The 20,656-nt window shown below is 58.1% G+C and overlaps 2 protein-coding genes across 3 annotated transcripts; one reads left to right on the forward strand and one right to left on the reverse strand.

Moving 5' to 3' along the window:
• The first annotated feature begins 731 nt into the window (after positions 1-731).
• Positions 732-14,145, forward strand: STAT6 (signal transducer and activator of transcription 6). The gene is made up of 22 exons (XM_046654580.1): positions 732-981; positions 3,568-3,704; positions 4,104-4,242; positions 4,529-4,612; positions 5,052-5,190; positions 5,309-5,361; positions 5,540-5,688; positions 6,280-6,411; positions 6,538-6,726; positions 7,054-7,141; positions 7,280-7,402; positions 7,975-8,067; positions 8,408-8,614; positions 10,080-10,174; positions 10,270-10,406; positions 10,737-10,883; positions 11,095-11,158; positions 11,265-11,375; positions 11,569-11,661; positions 12,472-12,537; positions 12,644-12,772; positions 12,863-14,145. Exons 2-22 carry the CDS (start codon positions 3,589-3,591, stop codon positions 13,050-13,052), a joined length of 2,544 nt encoding a protein of 847 aa, XP_046510536.1. The 5' UTR covers positions 732-981; positions 3,568-3,588; the 3' UTR covers positions 13,053-14,145.
• Positions 14,125-20,133, reverse strand: NAB2 (NGFI-A binding protein 2). 2 transcript variants are annotated; one of them, XM_046654593.1, is made up of 7 exons: positions 19,852-20,133; positions 17,547-18,420; positions 16,980-17,113; positions 16,591-16,642; positions 16,365-16,497; positions 15,968-16,159; positions 14,125-14,988 (listed from the first exon to the last, which is right to left on the reverse strand). In XM_046654593.1, exons 1-7 carry the CDS (start codon positions 19,926-19,928, stop codon positions 14,879-14,881), a joined length of 1,572 nt encoding a protein of 523 aa, XP_046510549.1. In that variant the 5' UTR covers positions 19,929-20,133; the 3' UTR covers positions 14,125-14,878. The 2 variants fall into 2 exon arrangements, with proteins under 2 accessions (XP_046510549.1, XP_046510557.1); XM_046654601.1 differs by lacking the exon at positions 15,968-16,159.
• Between the last annotated feature and the right edge of the window lie 523 nt (positions 20,134-20,656).

Genomic DNA, 20,656 nt, shown 5'->3' on the forward strand with positions numbered 1-20,656 from the left:
GCAGAAGTTGTGCATGTGTGTGTTTGTTTCTGGGTGTGTCTCAGTGTTTACCCCAGAAACGGATAGGAACTTCACCAAGGCTGCACAGCAGATTCGTATTCAAACTTGTCCCTTGGGAATCTGCAGGCAGCAACTCCAGCTGGGGTGGCTCCTACCAGGGTCTGAGGAGTAGTACCCTTGGACGAGGGGCAGAGTCTGCAGGACTCCTTCTGGAGTCTTCCAGAATTCTGAGCTTTGGGGTCCCCTCCCCCACTCCCTCCCATCAGTGGTCACGGGACCAGGAAGGCTTCACCGCCAAGAAGGGAGGAGGACCTAGGAGTTCCTGACGGCCAGCCTGAGCTCCCGGGCTGCTTTTCAGGGTCCTCCACTGGAGGGAGCGCAGAGCCCAGAGGGATTTGCTTTTCCAGAGGCCCCAGGGAGTCCAGTCCCTCGTGAGCCCAAACCCCGGGCTCCCGTGAAAGTTTGAGTACCGGAGAGGCAGTTTGGGGTGGCATGTCTCTGCTTGATATTAGGTGACTTTCTGGAGAAAAGCTGATCCCTTTTGAGGGGGACAGAGTAAGTGGGGATCAGCCTCCCCTCCAGCCTGGCCCCAGGGCCCTGAGCCCCAGTCCTGGCTCCCCCGACCCCGTGCTTCCTCACCGGGCACAGAAGGCACACATGCTCGCCCCACTTTCTTCCTCTTCCTCCTCCAGCCCACTTTCTCTTCTCTGTGTCGTCAGAGCTCCAGGGAGGGACCTGGGTAGACGGAGAAGCCGGAAACAGCGGGCTGGGGCAGCCAGTGCTTACACTGAAGAGGAAGGACGGGAGAGCAGTGTGTGTGTGTGTGTGTGTGTTTGTGTGTGTGTGTGTTTCTTTTTGGTGGTGGTGGTGGAGGGGGGGTGCTGGCAGGGCCAGCCCTGAACTCGCTGGACAGAGCTACAGACCCATGGGGCCTGGCAGTGCCCGCTGAGAGAGGGAGAAGACAGCAGAGGGGTTGCCAAGGTGAGGGGATGCCTCCGAGGAGGGGAGGGTGGGGGCTCTCTGCCTATGAGTGTTGAGGGGGGTGGATCAGCGGGGGGGGCCTCTCAGGATTCTCCCTGGGCGGGGTCGATGGTCCCCGAGAAACTGTTTCAGTAGCTGGTGGTACCGGGTTTGGGGAGTTTCGAACTATCAGAGGACTCGGGTGGGTAGAGGCCCAGCACTCCACCCCCGACGGGTCACTTTTTCCATACCGTCGCCCCCGCACCTCCAGGGTCACGTGAAGACAGGGAAAGGAGGGCAAGGAGGTGCCCCTCTGCCCTCTGGGGGGTGGGAGGGAAGTGGCTGCCCCTCCCTAGCAGGTTGATGCCAGAGGGCAGGGGGTCCTAGACAAACTCCTGTCGGGTCCCCCCACAAAGGTCACTGTTCAAGGGTGTGGCTGGGGGGGGTGAGCGAGCCCCAGATGTAGACCTCATGGTGCCCCAGAGGAGGGGGAATTTCCCCCTCAAAACTGCTCCACGCTTGGCTGCTGTAGACGCCGAGATTTCCCGGCGGGCGGCGCCGAGTTAACCCTCCTCGTGCTGAACTGGCTCCGCCTCCCCCGCCCCCCGCCCCCACCGCCACATACACACATTGGGCAACTCAGAGAAGCTCTTGTGACTTTTGATCCTGCGATCCCACGGCCAGAGGACTCGGGAATGTAGGGGCTGAGGTGATCGGGTCGAGGCCACTAAGCGGGCCTCGGAGGATCCGGGACGTCGGGCTTCCCTGCCGGATCGAACGGGACGGGCACGCTGGCCCCGCCCCCTCCCGCCGTGGCTCCTCCCGCCCTGCCGCTCTAGGGGGGCTTAAAGCAGAAGGTGCCCCTATCCTGGCAGGCCAACCCACCCAGCCTTGTTATTGGCCTCCTGATGTCTGGATATTGGGGATGGAGTGGGGAAGGAGAGTTGAAGCCAAGGCAGTGCCAGGAGGCTGTTCACTCCGCAAGGGGATAGAGAGGAAAGGGGGGCTGCCTGTGGCTTGGGGATGACCTCAGTCCCCAGTTGGGTAGGGGCAGAGGGTCAAAGGTCTGAGCGCCATGAGAAACAGGAGAGGAGGACAGAAGAGACAATGGAGTCCTCCCTTCAATTTGAAGCACCCACCAAAAGGTGCCTCACCCCGAGGGGGTTAGAGAAAGGCCTGTTGGAGGACCCTGAGCAGGAGTGGGAAGGATTCTGCCTTTGGGAGAAAAGTGCTGGGGGGAGGGGCAAGATGGTCTTGGAGCAGGAGTCCCTGAGAAGGGGCCCCTCTGCTCTCCGTTCCTTTGGGAGTCCTGGGGGGAGGGGAGAGGCTAAAAGTGCAACAAGAGGACCCGGGGTTACTGGGTTGGGGGAGACCCAGGGAGTTTCCATCCCCATCCTCCCCCTCATCTATGAGAAGGGACATTATGAGAAACATGAACTGAGAGACCCCTGGGAAACCACTGGTTTACCCACCTTACCCAGCAGCCCACCAAGGAAAACCCTCTCCCCTCCTTCTCCCATCTCCTCCTTTCCTCTCTCCCTCTCTTCTTCTCTGCCCTTGGCCTTCTAGCCCTCTAGCTTCCTCTCTGCCTTCTAGGCTCTTCACTCCAGGCTTGTTAACCCCACTTTTCCTCCACTCTCTCATCTTCTTCCTAAGTTCTTTCTACATTCCCCTTTGCTGGACCTCCCCATCTTCTCCTGCCACACCCCCCTGCTCTTAGGATGATGGGATTTGGAGCTGGAAGGGATCCCAAGGGCACAATGTGGTGGTTAATCCTCACTCAGATTCAAATCCTGATTTTGGAACTCACTTGCTGAGTGGCCTTGGCAAGTTAGAGAACCTCCTTGAGACTTGGTTTCTTCATCTATGAAAGAGGATAATTATCTATTTTAAGAATTGTTGCAAGGCTCTGAGATAATGCCCTTAGTGTAATCCCTCAAACATTGTAAGTGCTTGATAAATGGCAGCTATTATTACTCTACCATCCTCTTCTTCACCATCTAGCCGGGTAGTCTTCAACTTATCTCATGGAGCCCTGGACTTTTGAGGGCTTTCTCCAGGGGAAGCTTTGGGGTCAGGAGGTGGGGAGAGGGAAGTACGAGCAGAAGTGTTCCTAGCCTACCACACTTGCTTTCAACAGAGAAACTCCAATCTTATATAATTGGGATTCCTCAGATTAAAACTAACATTGGCTACTGGTTTAAAAAGTTTGGGAAGTTCTGCACTTATTTGAGCCTCATGTGTTATAGATGAGAAGATCAGGTCCACAGAGGGGAGGTTCCTTGCCCATAGAACCGAGCCCGGTGTTGGGCAGCAGCCCATGTCCTCTGCCTTCTCTCAGAGGGCTTTCCCTGCTGCCCCATCTCCCACCCCTCTGGCTGAAGCTCAGCTCTTTCCATCCCATCACCCCTGTGTCTACCACTGAAAGGAGTACCTTGTCTCAGGCATTGACCAAGGATGTCCCTGGTGTGAGGTGGTCTGGCTGTGAGAGGAGTGGTGGTGACAGTGGTCTCTGGGAGGGCTGTCTACAGGAGGTCCCTGGCTACCCCACAACATAGGCCAACTTTCTTGGGCATCTCTCAGAGTGGCCTTGTTCCTTTCCTCCAGGCACCCTCCTGACCCCAGATCATGTCTGTGTGGGGTCTGGTCCTCAAGATGCCCCCAGAAAAGCTGCAGCGGCTCTATGTCGACTTTCCCCAACACCTGCGGCATCTCCTGGGTGACTGGCTGGAAAACCAGCCCTGGTGAGTCCTGGCTGCCCCATGCTGGTCCCCCAGGTCATCCCCCACCCACTTTCCTTCTCATTAGATTATCTCTCTCCTCCACCTCTCATTTTGGGACTTCGGACTCACTGTGTGGTGGCCTAGATTTAGCAGGGAGTCTGTGCTACATCAACCAGACTATGCCTGTTGACACATGGTGTCCCTCACCCACTTAGAAGGTTGAGCCAAAGAGGATGAAGTCAGGGCTGGGGCAAGGGTACTTCCCCTAACAGCGGGAAATTGGGGCACAAGGGGCACAGATGAGGGCTGCAGAGGATGGAGAATGGGGGAGGAGCTGCTGAGCTGTTTGCTGTGGGATGGAGGGTCAGTAGAGCTGAGGAAGCCCTGACTTGAGGCTGCCTCATCCGGATCTTCCTGCAGGGAGTTCCTGGTTGGCTCAGATGCCTTTTGCTGCAACATGGCCAGTGCCCTACTTTCTGCCACTCTCCAGCACCTTCAGACCTTGGCCGGAGAGCAGGGGGAGGGAAGCGCCATCTTGCAACACATCAGCACCCTGGAGGTGAGCGGGAGGGGAGGGGACAAGGCTGGGGTGTGGCCAGAGTGGAGCTGGGATGAGCATTGGATGCTGGAAGAAATTGGTTGGATGCTGGAAGCAAATTGGTGTTCCTGTGGTTAGCTGTTAGCTAGCATGCAAATTAGATTTTAAAAGCATGCAAATGCATGAAAACTTTGGAGTCTACAGTTGTGCTGCCTTTCAGTGCGTGTGCGAATGGGGGAGATTGGATGGGGAGAATGACATGGCTAAGAGCCAGGCTAACCCTGTCCATCACCCTTCATTTCTATAGAGCATATATCAGAGGGACCCCCTGAAGCTGGTGGCCACTTTCAAACACATACTTCAAGGGGAGAGAAAAGCTGTTATGGAACAGGTATTGTGATACCCACCTCCCACTCCAGCTCAACTCACTGGGACTTTAACCTGAGCCATGAGAATTCCTTCTAAAAGGAATTTGAACTTTAGGAAAGGCTCAGTGTTTTAGGCCCAGGATGACCAAAGGAAGTTCCTGGGGTCAGAGTAAACCCCAAGCCTAGGTCAGGAAAGCTTCAAATGAGGGACTGAGGGTAGTGAGGCCTGGGGAGGAGAGAGCAAGTGGTAAGGAGCTGATTCTGCCACAAGAGAGGTCTTATCCCCAGGAGATTCCCAAAGGTCAGGAAGAACTGTCAAGGGGGAGAGGGGAGCTAGAGAAGGGAAGTGCCCTGTCTCCGCTGATGCTGAGATGGCAGGAGGCACCCCTTTAGGGAGTAGAGGCCAGGTGTAGAGGGATGGGCGGAGTGTCTTATCTCATGGCATCTGTCCGTCCTGTGCAGTTCCACCACCTGCCGATGCCCTTCCACCGGAAGCAGGAGGAACTCAAGTTTAACACAGTCCTGCGGAGGCTGCAGCACCGAGTGGGCGAAACCCGCCTTCTCCGAGAAGCCCTGAAGCAGGGCGCTGAGGCTGGCCAAGGTGGGAGCCTGAGCCGGGAGCCCTCAGAGGATTCCAGGGAGTGTGATCGCCTCTTGGATCTCACTCTTGGCTGAACCTCAAATTTATCTGCACCCCTGATTTCTGCCCCTGCCCTCAGTGTCTCTGCACAGCTTGATAGAAACTCCTGCCAACGGGTCTGGGCCAAGTGAGGTGAGTAGTGGCCTGAGAAATGGAGATGAAACGGTGCAATCTCTGAGGGATCTCAAATCTGTGGAGGGATGGAGATTGGGCCTCAGAGAGACACAGACTGAGGAGGGGTCAGGTGAGAAAGAGAGTCCTGGGGAAGGAGGCGGTGTGTGGCCCTGACTCAGGCCCTCCCTGCCTGCAGGCCCTGGCTACATTGCTGCAGGAGGCTGTCGCTGAGCTGGAGGCTGCCCAGGCCCTGGTGCTGAAGAGGATCCAGATTTGGAAGCGGCAGCAGCAGCTGGCAGGGAATGGCGCCCCCTTCGAGGAGAGCCTGGCCTCACTACAGGAGAGGTTGGGGCAGGGTCCACGGGGAAGCCGGGTGGGCTGAGGGTGGGCACCTGCACTCCCTGCTGGAGGCCCCACAGACAGGAGAGAGAAAAAGCCAGGCAAGAGGGCCTTGGAGGGGGCCGAGGCTCAGAGGAGCCAGTTCCTGCAGAGCTATGCGCACTGTTGCTCAGGTTGTCTCCTGTGTAAGTACGCCCCACCGCCGCCGAGGGAGCACAAGCGGGCGTTCATCCAACCCGTGCTTTTCTCTTCAAGCCCCATGTCCCCAGGCATGGGAAGCCTTTTTCCATTTAGTCTAGTGGGTGGCGCCCCTTTCAATTTGCGCCAAAGCACCATACATAAGTGCTAGCAGCGGACCTGGGCACCAGAGCCCTGAGGCAAAGCCAGCTGGGTTTCCACAAGGGTCCAGGCACTGAGAAGGAGCCTCCCTCCCACCCCCCATAACCCTTCGGCTCAGGTGCCGTGCAGCCACACCCACTGCCCATGCCAGCCCTCCACACACGCTCTCCTGCTTTCTTCCTGGGTTTAGGGGAAAGGGGTCTGGGCCGCAGCAGGCAGCCTGAATGCTGTGCCCCCTGACCACTGTCCTGGCCCCAGGTGTGAGAGCCTGGTGGACATTTATTCCCAGCTGCAGCAGGAAGTGGGGGCGGCTGGTGGGGAGCTTGAGCCCAAGACCCGGGCAGTGCTGATTAGCCGGCTAGAGGAAGTCCTGCGAACCCTCGTCACCAGGTACGCCCGGGGGGGCCCCGGCCTGGTCTAGGGCAGACCCCACCAAGGAAGAGAGCGGACTTGTGGGGAGGGCACAAGGAGGAACCCAGCCACTGACTCCCCTTGTGTCCTCCTTGCTCCTCCCAGCTCTTTCCTGGTGGAGAAGCAGCCCCCCCAGGTTCTGAAGACTCAGACCAAGTTCCAGGCCGGGGTTCGATTCCTGCTGGGTCTACGGTTTCTGGGGGCCCCGGCCAAACCTCCGGTGGTCAGGGCCGACATGGTGACTGAGAAGCAGGCGAGGGAGCTGAGCATGCCCCAGGGGCCTGGGGCTGGCACGTAAGCTGGGCTGGAGAAGGCCTGTTGGGGTGGTGGAGGCCAAAGGAGTCTGGGGGCTGGGCCCCACAAAGAGCAGGTGATGGGGAGGGAGGGCCATGGGATGTGGGACCTGAATGGTCAAGGCAAAGGAAGGGGGGAACCCATCAGTGCTGGAATAGGATGGGAGTGTCAGGATTTGGCCAAGAGGGGGACTCCTCCCTTAAGAACCCAAGCGGGGAGATGGAGATTTGGGGCCAGCAGTCCATGCCATTCACCCGTGCCCTCTGGCTCTTCTGGACACTTGGCCCCCATGGGCTGAGCAGCTCCCTCTCTGACCTCCCCTGGCAGAGAAAGCAGTGGGGAAATCATCAACAACACTGTGCCCCTGGAGAACAGCATTCCTGGGAACTGCTGCTCTGCCCTGTTCAAGAACCTGGTCAGATTTCAGGGAGCAGTGGGCGGGGAGGGGGGGCGGGGGTCCTCAGACTTTGGGACTCACCTTGGAGAAGGGGTCAGGAGGCCAGGAGAAGCAGTCTCTGCACTCACCCCTCCTCTCCGTCCCCCCACCCCACAGCTTCTGAAGAAAATCAAGCGGTGTGAGCGGAAGGGCACGGAGTCTGTCACTGAGGAGAAGTGTGCAGTGCTCTTCTCCACCAGCTTCGCGCTCGGCCCCAACAAACTCCACATTCAGCTCCAGGTGAACTGAGGTCACAGCCCTGCCCAATCTGGGGCCCCAGGCCCCCTCCACGCCACACACTGGGGCCGGGATCCTCATGCCCCATGACTGCCCTGTCCCCTGGGTGTCTGGGATTTATGTACACGGGGGCCAGGGTGAGTGGGGAGGAGCCAAAACACGGAGCGCTCATGCCAGGGAATAATAGTGTAGTAGCAAATAGCACTTATGACACACTTTTTATAGGCCAGGGCACTGTTTTAAGTGATACACACACACACAGAGTTTTCACAATAACATGATGAAGTGGTATTATTATTAGCCTCATTTTACAGATGAGGACATTGAGACACAGAGAGATTAAGTAATTTGCCCAGGTCATACAGCCTCTGAGCATTGGAACTGACGTTTGGAATCTGAGGTCTGGCTCCCCGGCACTGACTCATAACCACTTCTCTACAGTAAGGCCCTGACTGAGCTTTGGAAAGTGTCTGATAACATACCAAGAACTCTGTTGTGTGAGTGCAAGAGCCTCCTTGCCCCCTCAGGGCCAGCCCCCTGAGCAAGGCCTCTGTCCCCTTTCTCACCCCCTTCAGGCTCTGTCTCTGCCCCTGGTGGTCATCGTCCATGGCAACCAAGACAACAATGCCAAAGCCACCATCTTGTGGGACAATGCCTTCTCGGAGATGGTGAGGGAAGACCTGGAGTAGGGGGGATGGGGGTGGGGGGAGCTCTAACAGGAAGAATGGGGTGCAGGCTGCTGGGGTGGCAGGCGTTTCAAATGAGGGTGACCTTAACTCTTTCTCATGGATCTGCTTTTGTACTTCTGACCTCTTTTCCAGTCAGTCTTAACAACTATCATGCCATAGCACCCTAAACTGCGGTTGGAAAAGCTCTGCCTTTGTGAGCAAGCCCAGGGGACAAACGCTGAGGAGGGGCAGCCTTGGGGAGGTGGGGAGGACGAAGGTCCTCCTGAGAAAGAATGGGGATGATAACCTGAGGTGCCCTCTGCTTCCCTCTTGCGCCCAGGACCGTGTGCCCTTTGTGGTGGCTGAGCGTGTGCCCTGGGAGAAGATGTGTGAAACTCTGAACCTCAAGTTCATGGCTGAGGTGGGGACCAACCGGGGGCTGCTCCCAGAGCACTTCCTCTTTTTGGCCCAGAAGATCTTCAACGACAACAGCCTCAGCACAGAGGCCTTCCAGCACCGTTCTGTGTCCTGGTCACAGTTCAACAAGGTCATTCCCCTGCCCTTCAGACTTCCCACCCCCAAGCTCTTCATCCCTGGGGCACTCGGAGCCTCCCCAACCTCTGCCCAGGGACCGAATGCTGGGATCTTGACAATGCCCCATCATGCCTCTGTCATGGCCCAGGCAGGAAAATCCCTCAGCTCGGGGAGTCAGCCCGGAGGATGTGTTCTCTGGCATCTCTCAGGTTTTGGTCTGGGCGCCCTCTGTCCTTCCTCTTTACCAGTGACTTGCATGACTTACCCGGATGGTGTGTGTACACAGTTGTGATTCAGAATGACTTTGACCCATTGGGAAGATAGTTCCCACTGCAAAGACCGGAATGCAGTTCCACAGGGGCATATGCAGAAATACCAGCTACCATGAGCTGACGGCTGACGATATGCCAGGCACTGTGCTTAGCACTTTCTGTGTGTTATCTCATTCAATCCTCCCAATATCCCTTTGAGATAGGTACTGTTATCATCCCCATGTCACAGATGAAGAACCTGATACTCAGAGAGGTTAAGTAGTTTGTCCAAGACCTCACAGCAGGTGAGTGGCGTGGCTGGGATGGAACCCCATATTTCTGACTTGTTCTCAGCCACAACTTTTTTCTGGCTGCAAAACAAGGTGGTTCAGGACTAGGTCTGTTACAAGAACAGGGGAAAAAGGAGATCTGAGTGTCCTGGTTGACAACCAGCTGGGTAAACGCAGTTACGTACTGATCGCTTAGGAAAAAAAAAGGAAGAAAGAAAAGCCCACACGACCAGAGGATGTGTTAACAAAGGGAGCAGGACACCCACACCCAGCAAGCTGCCTTCTCTGGACTCCACTTCCGCCAGGCCTCACTGGGGAGGCGGTGGAGCACAGTGGTTATGAGGGGCCCCAGCCCAGACTTCCTGGGCTGAATCCCAGCTCTGCCTCTCACCAGCTGTGTGGACCTGGGCGAGTTATTGGACCTTTCTAAGCTTCCATTTCTTCATCTGTAAGATGGGATAGTTATAGGACCTGCCTCCATAGGCTTATAAAGATTAGCTAATTGGGGCTGGCTCTGTGGCTGAGTGGTTAAGTTCTCGAGCTCTGCTTTGGCAGCCCAGGGTTTCACCAGTTCGAATCCTGGGTGTGGACATGGCACCGCTCATCAGGCCACGCTGAGGTGGCATCCTACATGCCACAACTAGAGGGACCCACAACTGAAAATACGTGGCTATGTACTGGGAGGCTTTGGGGGAAAAACAAAATCTTTAAAAAAAGAAAAAAAAAGGTTAATTCACAGAAAGGACTTGGAATAGTACCTGGCACATGGTCAGCCTGAGTGTTGGTTATTGTTGTTGATGGGGTCTCAGGTCCAGTTTGGTCCCTCAGCCCTGTGACTGTGTCATGTGAGCACTCACAGCCCAGTGCCTGCCCTAACCAGGCTTCTCCAGCATCTGGCCCTTCCGTGCTCACACCAGCTCTCTCCTCCCCCCGACAGGAGATCCTGCTGGGTCGTGGCTTCACCTTTTGGCAGTGGTTCGATGGTGTCCTGGACCTCACCAAACGCTGTCTCCGGAGCTACTGGTCAGATCGGTGAGTTCCTGCCCCAGGCCTGAGCAGCTGCACCTCCAGCTCTCTCTCCACACCCAGTGCCCCCACCTCCATCCTCCTCTCCTTCTCCTGGCCAGGTTGATCATTGGCTTCATCAGCAAACAGTACGTCACTAGCCTCCTTCTCAATGAGCCTGATGGAACGTTCCTCCTTCGCTTCAGTGACTCAGAGATTGGGGGCATCACCATTGCCCACGTCATCCGGGGCCAGGACGGTGAGGTCACCCCAGCCAGGCTTCTGCCTCTGTGCCTGGGCCCTGTGGGGTTTCTTCTGGGAAGGAAGTGTCCTGGCCTTCCTTGATGCCAACTCTGATCTTCAGGAAGTTCTTCCTTAGGTCCAACTCCTTCCTTCTGTGGTCTAAACTTCCACCTTCTCACTGTGAGCTCTGTGGGAAGGGAGACTGGTGGTTCTCCCTCCCTCAGGACCCCCACCCCAGGTCCTCTCCCCCTTGCCATGGTAGATTGAGAATGAATCCTATGGTGGGGGCTGGGGAAGGAGAAGAAAGTCTGGATAGAGGGGACTCAGGGCTTCATTCCTATTGTAGGCTCCTCACAGATAGAGAACATCCAGCCCTTCTCTGCCAAAGACCTGTCCATTCGCTCACTGGGGGACCGAATCCGGGACCTTGCTCAGCTCAAAAACCTCTACCCTAAGAAACCCAAGGACGAGGCTTTCCGGAGTCACTACAAGCGTGAGCTGGAGCTGCAGTTCTGACTCTTTCCTATTGCCCACCTTCTCCCTGCTCCCAGTTGCCCCCTTCCCTGCCCACTGTGTGTTATCCCTGACTTCTCTATTTTCATAGCCCCACTCCTCCTACCTGCCCACCAGTCCTGCCCTTCTTTTCCACTTTCCTCCCCTCCTAACCCTGGAGTCGTCCATGGCTCTCCTTTTCTCCCCAACAGCTGAACAGATGGGTAAGGATGGCAGGGGTTATGTCCCAGCTACCATCAAGATGACTGTGGAAAGGTGAGTGTGGTGATGTGGATGGTGGGTGGGGCCTAGTACTTACTTGCAGGAAGGGGTGGTGGCATCAACCCTTGGTCAGTCACACATGCCTCCTTCCCTCCTCCAGGGACCAGCCACTTCCCACCCCAGAGCCCCAAATGCCTACCATGATGCCCACTTATGACCTTGGGATGGCCCCTGACTCCTCCATGAACATGCAGCTCGGCCCAGACATGGTGTAAGGAACTTGAGGGGCAGGAATGGGAGTGGTCTGTGCAGGTGGGCTTTCAGCAGGGGCAGCTGGGAGAGCTGGCACTGGGGGCTAACTTGGGGAATCTTCCTTTCCGTGAAAGGAATTACCCATCCTGAGGCAGGCACTGGGGGTGTCCAGGAGAAGGGCTGGCCTCAGGGGGTCTGCTTTCTTTCCCTAGGCCCCAAGTGTACCCACCACACTCCCACTCCATGCCCTCATATCAAGGCCTCTCCCGGGAAGAATCAGTCAGTGTGTTGCCAGCCTTCCCGGAGTAAGTGAAAAACGTCTTGGGGATGGCGGGGAGGATACCCACCTGCAAGGGGATGGGCATTTGTATCGTTAGGAGAGGCTCTTCTGTGAGAAGGCGGGGGGGGGGGGGGGGGCAGAAAGCTGAGACCCTTCCTTTTTCTCTGCTGTCCACTCCATTGAGGGGTGAGTGGTTAAGATCCAGACTTCCCAGGTTCCCATTGCAGCTCCACCACTTCCTGACTGCTGGCAAGTTACCCAAGTCTGGTGCCTCAGCTGCAAAATGGGGAATAATAATACCTTCTTCACAGGATTATTGTGAAGGTTAAATGAGTTAACAATACGTGTAAAGCTGAGCATAGAACCTGGCTCACAGCAAGAGCTGTGTAAGCATTAGTATTCTCTCTCCCGCCCCTGAAATCCACTGTCACTTACCTGCTGTCTTGATTTTTATTTATTCATCTGTTTCGGCTTGGAAGTGGCCTAGACATTTTTGTTCTCCAGGTAACACTCAGGTGTCAAGGCGTGACCTCTCTCATCCCAGGAGCTGAGGTGGGGGTGGGGACTGGAGGACTGAGAACCACCAAAGTTCGGAGTCCAAAGAAACATCAGAAATGAAATAAGCTAATCCGGCCTCCGCTCTTCCCCCCACCCCTCCAGGCCCCAGCACACATTTTACAAATGAGCAGACAGAGCTCAAAGCTTAGAGATCAAGGCTATGCAGTCAGGGCGAGGAGCCGAAATTCTGTTTCCTCCCTCAGGCGTCTTGACTTGGCAAACCCTTGCCCTTGCCCAGCCCTCCCTTCTCTGACTGTGCCCTCCTTCCTGCTTCCAGACCTCACCTGCCGATGCCCCCCACTCTGAGCCAGATGAGCCTGCCCTTTGACCAAGCTCACCCCCAGTGAGTGACAATGAGTGAAAACCCCGTTCTGATCCCATGCTCCCCATTCACTCCCAGCCTCACCCCTGCGTCTTCCACATCTTATTTACCTTTCTGGTCCCGGTAGGGGCCTGCTGCCATGCCAGCCTCAGGAGCATGCCGTGTCCAGCCCTGAGCCCCTTCTCTGCTCAGACGTGACCATGGCAGAAGAGAGCTGCCTGAGCCAGCCGGTGGGAGGGTTCCCTCAGGGCACCTGGTGAGTGGCGGTCAGCCTGGGGTAGGGGCTGGGTGGGGGTAGAGGAGTGGGCACCATCCCTATCCCACTGCTTCCCCTTCCTCCTTGCAGGGTCAGTGAAGACATGTTCCCACCCTTGCTGCCGCCCACTGAACAGGACCTCACCAAGCTTCTCCTGGAGGGGCAAGGGGAGTCAGGGGGAGGGTCCTTAGGAGCCCAGCCCCTCCTGCAGCCTTCTCCCTATGGGCAGTCTGGGATCTCAATGTCCCACCTGGACCTAAGGGCCAACCCCAGTTGGTGATCCCAGCTGGAGAGGTAGCCCAGAGAGACAGCTCTTCTACCCCCACGGACCTGCTCTGGACACCTGCCCATGCTCCTGCCAAGCAGCAGATGGGGAGCGTGTCCTCCTATCCCCACCTACTCCCTGGTCAGGAGGAAGAGACTTTGCCAGGAGAATGCAGTGGGTGGAGCCTATCCACTCCTTCCCCTCCTACCACACACCCCTTCAGGTTCCAAAGTGAGACACGCCTCAACACGCCTGCACACACACAATGCACACACACAGCTCTCCTTGGGAGATGGGGCTGAGCAGGAAGGGGGCTGGGCAAACACAGGTTAGGGCATGGAGAGCTTCTCCACCCATCCCAAGCCAGGGTCCAGGACGCACATGTAGTAACATGCAGACACGTGCACACACTTGCACTAGAGGCTGGGGATGGAGCGATGGGCTTGGGTTCCAGCCGGGGGGGATGGGGAAGCGGTTCAGGAGACTCTGGGTGGGAGGAGACAAGAGGTCTGTACGTTCTGTTAATGATGTGGATTTTGCTCAGGTTAAAAAACAAATCCCAAACAGCCCAAATTCCTGTCATATGGAAGCTTTCAGTGATGCGTATGAGATTGTGTGAAAGTACAAGGGCTGTTTCTTCCCGTATAGCTGTGTGAAAGTGTGTGTACCTGAGACATGTTAATCTATAGATGTCACGTGTTAGTTGTGTGGTCACACAGAAGATGTATCTGATTTGCCTGTGTGACAACCCAAGTTTGGAAGAGTGAGACACTGCACAAAAGACAGCAGCGAGTGTGCTGGCCTCTCTGATGTATGTTAACCCAAATGTACTCAGCTTTGAGTATGACTGAGCACAGGAGGGTCTATGTGGCTGTGACATCTGCATATGGCTGTAACTTCGGTGGCTCAACACTGCCCATCCTGCCCAGAAGCAGGGGGTGAGAGTCTGGGTCCCAGGCCCACATGTGTGGTTCTCTCCGTGTATTAAGGGGACCGACCCCCTGCTTTTCTACTTTCCCACCCACTGCCAGCTGCCCTCCACTCCCCCATCCCATGCCACTCTTTCTCCCTCTTCGGGGGTCATAGATCCTAAGCCATAAAATAAATTTTATTCCAAAATAACAAAATAAATAATCTACTGTACACAATCTGAAAAGAAAGACGCTCTAACTGCTCAGACAGGTGCTGTGGTCCAGCCCCCAGCTGAGAGAGACCCTGAGTCCAACCCAGGGCTCCCGAGGGGGCAGGTGAAGGGGACCCCACATCCACACCCCCCAGAGAGGACAGGAAGCAAAGAATTGCTGAGGACTTTGGGGAAAGATGGGGATGGGTGGGCAAACCGCAGCACTTGTTAAATTAAAGAAACAAACTAGAAGCACAAAAATGGGGGAGTGGCGGGGAGGAGGAGCAGGTCCAGTGTTCCCAGGCCCCCAGTTCTGGGGGAAACGTTTTCATTTTTAGCTGCTGGACCTTCCCAGGGAAGTCCCCTTTCCCCCCATGTCCAAACCGAGTCCAACTGTTCACACCACTGGTTCAAACTAGAAAGAAAGGGAGTGTGTTGTGTGAGGGGAGAACCCCAAAGGCCCTGGAGGCAGAGTCCTTGCCCCCTTGCACTGGGCAAGGCTGAGGGGGCACCACGCACCCTCCTTGTGTCCTCTCGCCAGGCCCCTGCTTGTTATTGCTTGAAGCCCCATAGTTCTATGCCCATGGAGCAGGTGGGGAGGCAGGAGAAGGGCCGCGGAAGGATCCAGGGTTGTGACTGGCTGCCAGGGACAGAGAGTGTAGGGGTCTGTATGAGGCAGAAGTCCAGGGTCCTGGGTCTGAGGACACCAGTCCACCCCTCACTGCCGGCTGGCCTCAGCCTCCACTTTCACACTGCTCCTGCGACCTTCCACCAGAGCGGGATGCGGTCCTGGGGCAGGGCACCGGTCCAGAAGCCCTTCCTCGAACTCTGCAGGGAGAAGGGACAGGTTAGGAAGCTATGCGGTGGGTACTGCAGAAAGAAGTGATTGAGGAGAGAGGCAGGGACAGAGGAGGCTGGGAAGACGAGCTTGATTTCTTGAATTACTGCCTCCTGCCCGCCTTGTGTGTGTGTGGGGGGTCCATACCCAAGTATGTGTGCCCTGCTCCCCTTTCTGGCTGTGTGTAGCTCTCTGTCTCTGCATGTGTCTCGCTCGCTCTCTGTCTCTCCCGCCTCCGTTCTGCAGGAATTTCTGGTTCTGTCAGGAGCTGTGGGGGTGGCTTGGCTCTGACCTCTCTCCCACCCCCCTTCCCAGGCTCTGCCACCCCCACTCAACCCTGGCCCCCACCCAAGCCCCACCCACCCTACCAAGCCCCCCAAGTTTCTTAGAAGCCAAATCAGGGGGAACACAGGAAACCAGCCTCCTGGCTCCTCCCCCAAGAAGAGCCCCCCTTCCAGTCCCCACCCCCACTCCCCACCCACGCACAGTTTAAAAATACCAAGCCAGGGTTGGTGGCTTTGTCTGCTGCGTCACGCTCAGCCCAGCCGCTGCCCGGCCCTCTGCCGGCCTACTCCCCCTGCCACCATCCACACACAAAGCAGCCCCCTTTGGGCTCCTCCACTTCCAAGCTGGACAACTGCACCCCAACTCCTAGCCTGCTCCACCTCCTGCATTGGTGGAAGTTCCGTTCAAGCTTCCCTTCCTGGTGACCCTCCTTCCTGCTCCCTTTTGTCCCCCATTTTGTTTTTCTGCTCCCCCTTCACAGATCTCCACTAGGGTCAGACCCTCCCCAGTGGGAACAGCCCTGCAGGGTCTTCCTCTCCTCAACCTAAGGCTGGAACCCAACCATCCTACTGCCCTCTCCGGCGACTACATCCCTCTTCCCCCCATCTGGCTCCAGGACACCAGGATTGCCGTGTGGGGCCTGGGTGGCGGGGTGCTTGGGGACAGCACTGCTGGCTGCCTCACCTGCGAGAGGCGGCTTCGCAGGCACACAGGGGCTGAGGCGGCCCACACGGTCGTGGGAGACGAGGCGGGCTAGCCGCAGCCCCTCATCCATCAGTGTCTGCTGCAGGATGTGGCGGCTCCACAGCCCATGGGCTGGCAATGCCAGAGGCAGGTCAGCAGGGGGCGGCGTCAGCCTTGGGCATGACCCAACAGCTGTGGGCATGGGGACGGGTCAGGTAAGGGACTGTAGTCAAGGGAACCCCCACCCTCAACCACACAGGCAGACCCGTGGGCCCAGGCCCTTTTGCCCCCATCCAGCCAGGCCTCCCAACCCTGTTCCAGGCAGTTGCCTCCTGGCTCCCTCCTCCCATCCCCGCCGCCCCCCAGTGAGGACAGAAGTGTTCTTATGCACACTCACCCTGCAAGTGTCCATCTAGACTCTCCCCAGAGAGGCTGGCACTGTCCTCCTCCAGGCTGGGGCGATATGGGGGTGCATAGGACTCAGGGCCTGGGGGAGGCTGCTGGATTTCGGAGTGACTTTGCTCTCCAACCTGTGGATGCCCCAAATGGGGAAATGAGGGCCTGGCAGGGGAGGGGGTTGGGGAAGTTGCCCTAACCCCCTACATGCACCCTGGAAAACCTACCTCCTGTTTCAGCTTCTTCAGTGGGGGGCCTCCCAATTCTTCCGGGTGGAGTCTGCAAAGATGAAGAGGAATAAGGAGGGTGAGGCTGGGGAGGGACACATGATACATAGGGCACAGAATCTGGGGAAAGGCATGCATTATTTCAAGACTCTGGAAAGCAGCTGGCTGTGCAAGAGTCTCTAGGTCAGGTACTATTGTTGAGGGGGGCTCACAGGGGGCCTGGGATGGATGTGAGGAGGGGCCAGACTGCACACAAGTGGACTTGGCCAAAAGCAGGACATGCAGGTGGGTGGGAAGCAGACCTAGAGGCATCTGGACTGGAAGTTAGGACGTGACCCACTCTTTGGCTGGATTCCAATCTAGGAGAGACCTGGAGAAAAGAGTCTTACCTGGAGCCCTTCAAGGAGGACAGGTAGGTACTCTCTCGGGCCACTTGGCGTGACAGGGAGAAGAGCTCCACTCTCCGCAGTAAAAGCGTGTTGTCCCTCATGCAGAACTGGGCAGCAGCCTCGTTGATGGTCAGCTGCGGAGAGGACCACCAGAGCAGTCAGAATCCCAACTCTCTCACTGCCTTGCTCAGACCTCCCCTCAGCCCTTCACCAGCGGACAAATGAGGCCTATCCATCAGATGCTAGTTTGGGTTTTGACACTACGCATGAGCTTTCTGAGGGCGGAAGGCAGAGGTCAGCACCACAGCTTCCTAGGAATGCCTGGGGCCTGCTCCACTCCTGTGTGGTCCTGAGCAGCATGGCTGGAAAGCCAGGCTGTTGTCTGTATCTCAGTTGAGGAGGACAGCACTATAGTGGCTGGGGTCGCAGGGTGTGGGGGGAGGGCTTCAGGGCCTGGGGTCCTGGTCAAGGGACAATGAAATGGACTTGGGGAGTGTGAGGATTCTCAGAGGTGAGAAGGTTGAGGCCTGGGAGCCAAGAGCAATCCTGGGAGGCTGGAGTCCTCACCTCATGCAGGCTGAGCTGCTTGCCCTCCCGCCGCTTGGAGTCGAAGCGGCCATAGATAATGCTGTACTTGCGGATCTCCTCCTCCTTCTGGCTGTCATTGTCGTCCATCTCAAAGATATGCCCCACGCTCCGTGCCAGCTTCTTGTTCAGCTTCAGCAAGGACGTTACCTCCCCAGCATCCCCCCTTGGGAAGCTCCGGAAGATTCTCTCCACACTCTCCACCACCATGCGTACCATCTCTGGCTCCAGTCGATCTGGACCACCCCCAGCCCCAGCTGCTGCCAGCCCCCCAGCCCCAGTCCCCTCAGGGACTCCTCCCCCTGCAGGTGGAGAAAAGGGGGGTGAGCCAGCCTCCTCTTCTCCTCCCGCCCCAACGTCGGACTCGGGGGTGCTCCGGCCTGGCCAGATCCGAGGGTCCCCTGCCCCAGGTCCCCCAGGTAGCGGTGACAGCTTCTCTCCAAGTTCAAGGGGGCTCTTGGGACTAAAACTGCGGGCACTGCCCGCCTTTTCCCCTGGGCTGCCATGCCCATTGCTCATGCTCCCTTTCCGGGTGCCCGCAGTCTCAGAGATCTTGAAGAGTGGGATGCTGGAGACGGGCACAGCAGGCACTGGCTGGCTGAAGAGCCCTGGATTGGTGGCCCACTCTCTCAGTGCCTTCTGCAAGCGTCGGACGTGGAGGGGCTTGGTGGCCATGCCCACGAGTGCCATGATCTCCAGGAACTCCTCCTCACCCGCCTCGCACAGTTGCTGCACGTCGTCCCCTCCCTGCTGGATGAAGGTCTCATAGTAGGAAAGGAGATTGGCGCGCTGCAGGACCCGGTACAGCTGCAGCTCCCCCAGTGTCCGAGGCAGTGCCATGGCTCGGGCACTGGGCCTGAGAAGGAGGCACACAAGAGAGAGGGGGCAGTCAGTGCAAGGCCCTCTACTTGGTACCAATGCGCACTCACAATTGTTCTCTTTCCTGCCTGCTGCTCTTCTCCTCTCTCTCTTGAATGCCCTCTCTGCCCAGCGCCCAGGCCTGAGCACAGACTATGAGAATCAAGCACTGCCCAGAGGTACAGACATGCCAGTGCCATCCCAGACTGGCCAGAAGGACCAAAAGCCAGTCCAGACTCTGTGGAAATCAAAGGCTTTTAACCCCCATCCTTGGCTTTTACATTTCTGGCCCGGGGCAAGGAGACCTGGAGCTCCGAGGCCAGCAGCACCCCCCTGTGACGGCTGGACTGCAGAACAGTCCTCATCTTCCACCCTAAACACCCAGCAGTCTCAACCTTACTCAAGGTGACGTCCCACATTAAGACGAATGTAGGACCCCCTGTCCTCTCCACAGTGGACACCTGGGACCACAACTGGCCAGCTTTACTCCCTGGTAGCATTGTGCCCATGTGGTTGAAAAATGGGGGGTGTGGCCCCTTCCCATTCAGTGAGGGTGGACCCCGCTCCACTCCCCTCAGCTTTTCCCAAGCATTAGGCATTCTTAGCACACTCTTGCTCTCTCCCCAGAGACCTCCCTTCCTCTCCCTTCCAACTGCCCAATGCCCCTCCGTTGGCCCTTCTCCCACCAGTGACCTTCCCCACCTGCTCGGGGAGGTAGGCCGTCCCTTCAGGAGGAGTGCCTCAATTGTTCTGCTCCGGGGCCTGTGCCGCCCACACACACTCCCACAGTGGTAGCGTCTGTGGGCGAAAACCGCCCGGGGGCTCCCGCCTACCCTCCTCTCCCTCATTTTCCATCTGCATTTTCAAGTGGAGTAGGAGAATGGCTCAAGGCCTCTTGAGGGAGGGGCTGCACACCGAAACTCCCCTCCCCACGCTACAAATGAAGGTACAGAAATGGGAAGGGACACCTAAGGCATCTCCTGCTTCTCCACGGCCCCGCTGATGCTCTTGGTTTAGAAGCGCCGGCTTCTCCCGGACCCTGGGTCGGGGCCCGCGCGCTCCGTGCCAAGGACAGACTGAGCCAGCCGAGCGGCCCTCCCCGGCACCGTTGCCAGCTAGAGCTCCAGGGCTTCCCCTGGCGCTCGGGAGCCCCCACATTCTTTGCAGGGGGCTCACATCCTAGGTCGTGCCCACAGGGGAAACGGGGGATGGAGAATTAGGTACTGTTCTCTCATATCCAGCTACAACAGATCCCTGCCTGCTCCCAAGGCCCCCGAATTCGAAGACGCACCCCCTTTTCCATCAGTCTCCACCCCCCACCCCCGTCCCGCTTCCCCTGGTCCTCTCCTCGACCTCCGCCCTCCGGACCCCTTTCCCGAGTCCAGCTCCACCCATCTCCACTCTCCGCCGCTTCCCTTTGCCCACTAACTTGAGTCTGGGCTGCGGGGTCCGGCGAGCGCTGTCCCCTCCGCCTGGCTCGGCTGCGGGGGAGGGCGCTCTGTGCATGGAAGGCTGGAGACCACCGGGGTCGCCCCTGTCGGTGCCTCGGCGCCTGGTGCGCGCTGCGCTCCTCCCGGGGCGCGACGCCGTGTCCGCCGCTGTCCGGGCTCCGTCCCTCCCTCCACGTCTCCTCTCTCCGAGCCTCCGCGCCTCTGTCTGTGCCTCTGCCCCCCCCCTCCCCGGCTGCGCTTGCCGCCTCTCCGCGCCTCCGCCCCCGCAGGACGCACGGGGAGCGAGGCCCCGCGCTGCGCTGGCTGCCGGGCGGGCAGAGGGCGTGGGCAGAGCCGGGGGCGGGGGCCGGGGGCGGGGGGCGGGCGCGCGGGCCTCTCGGCCGGCCGTGCAGACGCCGCGGCGGAGAGACGGCGAGAGGCGGAGACTGGGGGGAGGGGGGTGTGGAGCAGGAGGCGGGGGCGGGGACTCGGAGCCGGGGCGCCGAGTTAGGGACTGGGGTGACCGAGGCCAGGCTGTGGAAGGCGGGCTTGGGGACCTAGCGGGCGGGGCGAGGTCGCTCCCTGCCGCCCACGCCGGATGCACAGCCGGCCCTCTCCGCGCCCACGTACCCACGTGAGCGCCCAGCCGGCGACATTCCTACTCCCCCCCCATCCCTACCCCTCCGAGCGGAGAGCGGAGTTTCACAACCACGCACAGGTACACGAAGACACCGAGAAGCGCAGAGACGTGCATACGCGCCTGAACAACTACGCGGACGCCCCATGCCACACTCAGGCCTCGCG

Source organism: Equus quagga, chromosome 1, assembly GCF_021613505.1.
Source record: "Equus quagga isolate Etosha38 chromosome 1, UCLA_HA_Equagga_1.0, whole genome shotgun sequence".
NCBI lineage: Eukaryota > Metazoa > Chordata > Mammalia > Perissodactyla > Equidae > Equus > Equus quagga.

What these genes read in the sequence shown, in the direction of transcription:
- STAT6 (XM_046654580.1), top strand. Translation starts at nt 3,589, where the DNA reads ATGTCTGTGTGGGGTCTGGTCCTCAAGATGCCCCCAGAAAAGCTGCAG. An exon ending in ACGGGTCTGGGCCAAGTGAG is followed by an intron (nt 5,362 to 5,539) that starts GTGAGTAGTGGC and finishes CCCTGCCTGCAG; the next exon opens with GCCCTGGCTACATTGCTGCA. An exon ending in GTGTTGCCAGCCTTCCCGGA is followed by an intron (nt 11,662 to 12,471) that starts GTAAGTGAAAAA and finishes TCCTGCTTCCAG; the next exon opens with ACCTCACCTGCCGATGCCCC.
- NAB2 (XM_046654593.1), bottom strand. Translation starts at nt 19,928, where the DNA reads ATGCACAGAGCGCCCTCCCCCGCAGCCGAGCCAGGCGGAGGGGACAGC. An exon ending in ACCCCGCAGCCCAGACTCAA is followed by an intron (nt 18,421 to 19,851) that starts GTTAGTGGGCAA and finishes CCTCCTTCTCAG; the next exon opens with GCCCAGTGCCCGAGCCATGG. An exon ending in TGCGAAGCCGCCTCTCGCAG is followed by an intron (nt 14,989 to 15,967) that starts GTGAGGCAGCCA and finishes TTCTCCCTGCAG; the next exon opens with AGTTCGAGGAAGGGCTTCTG.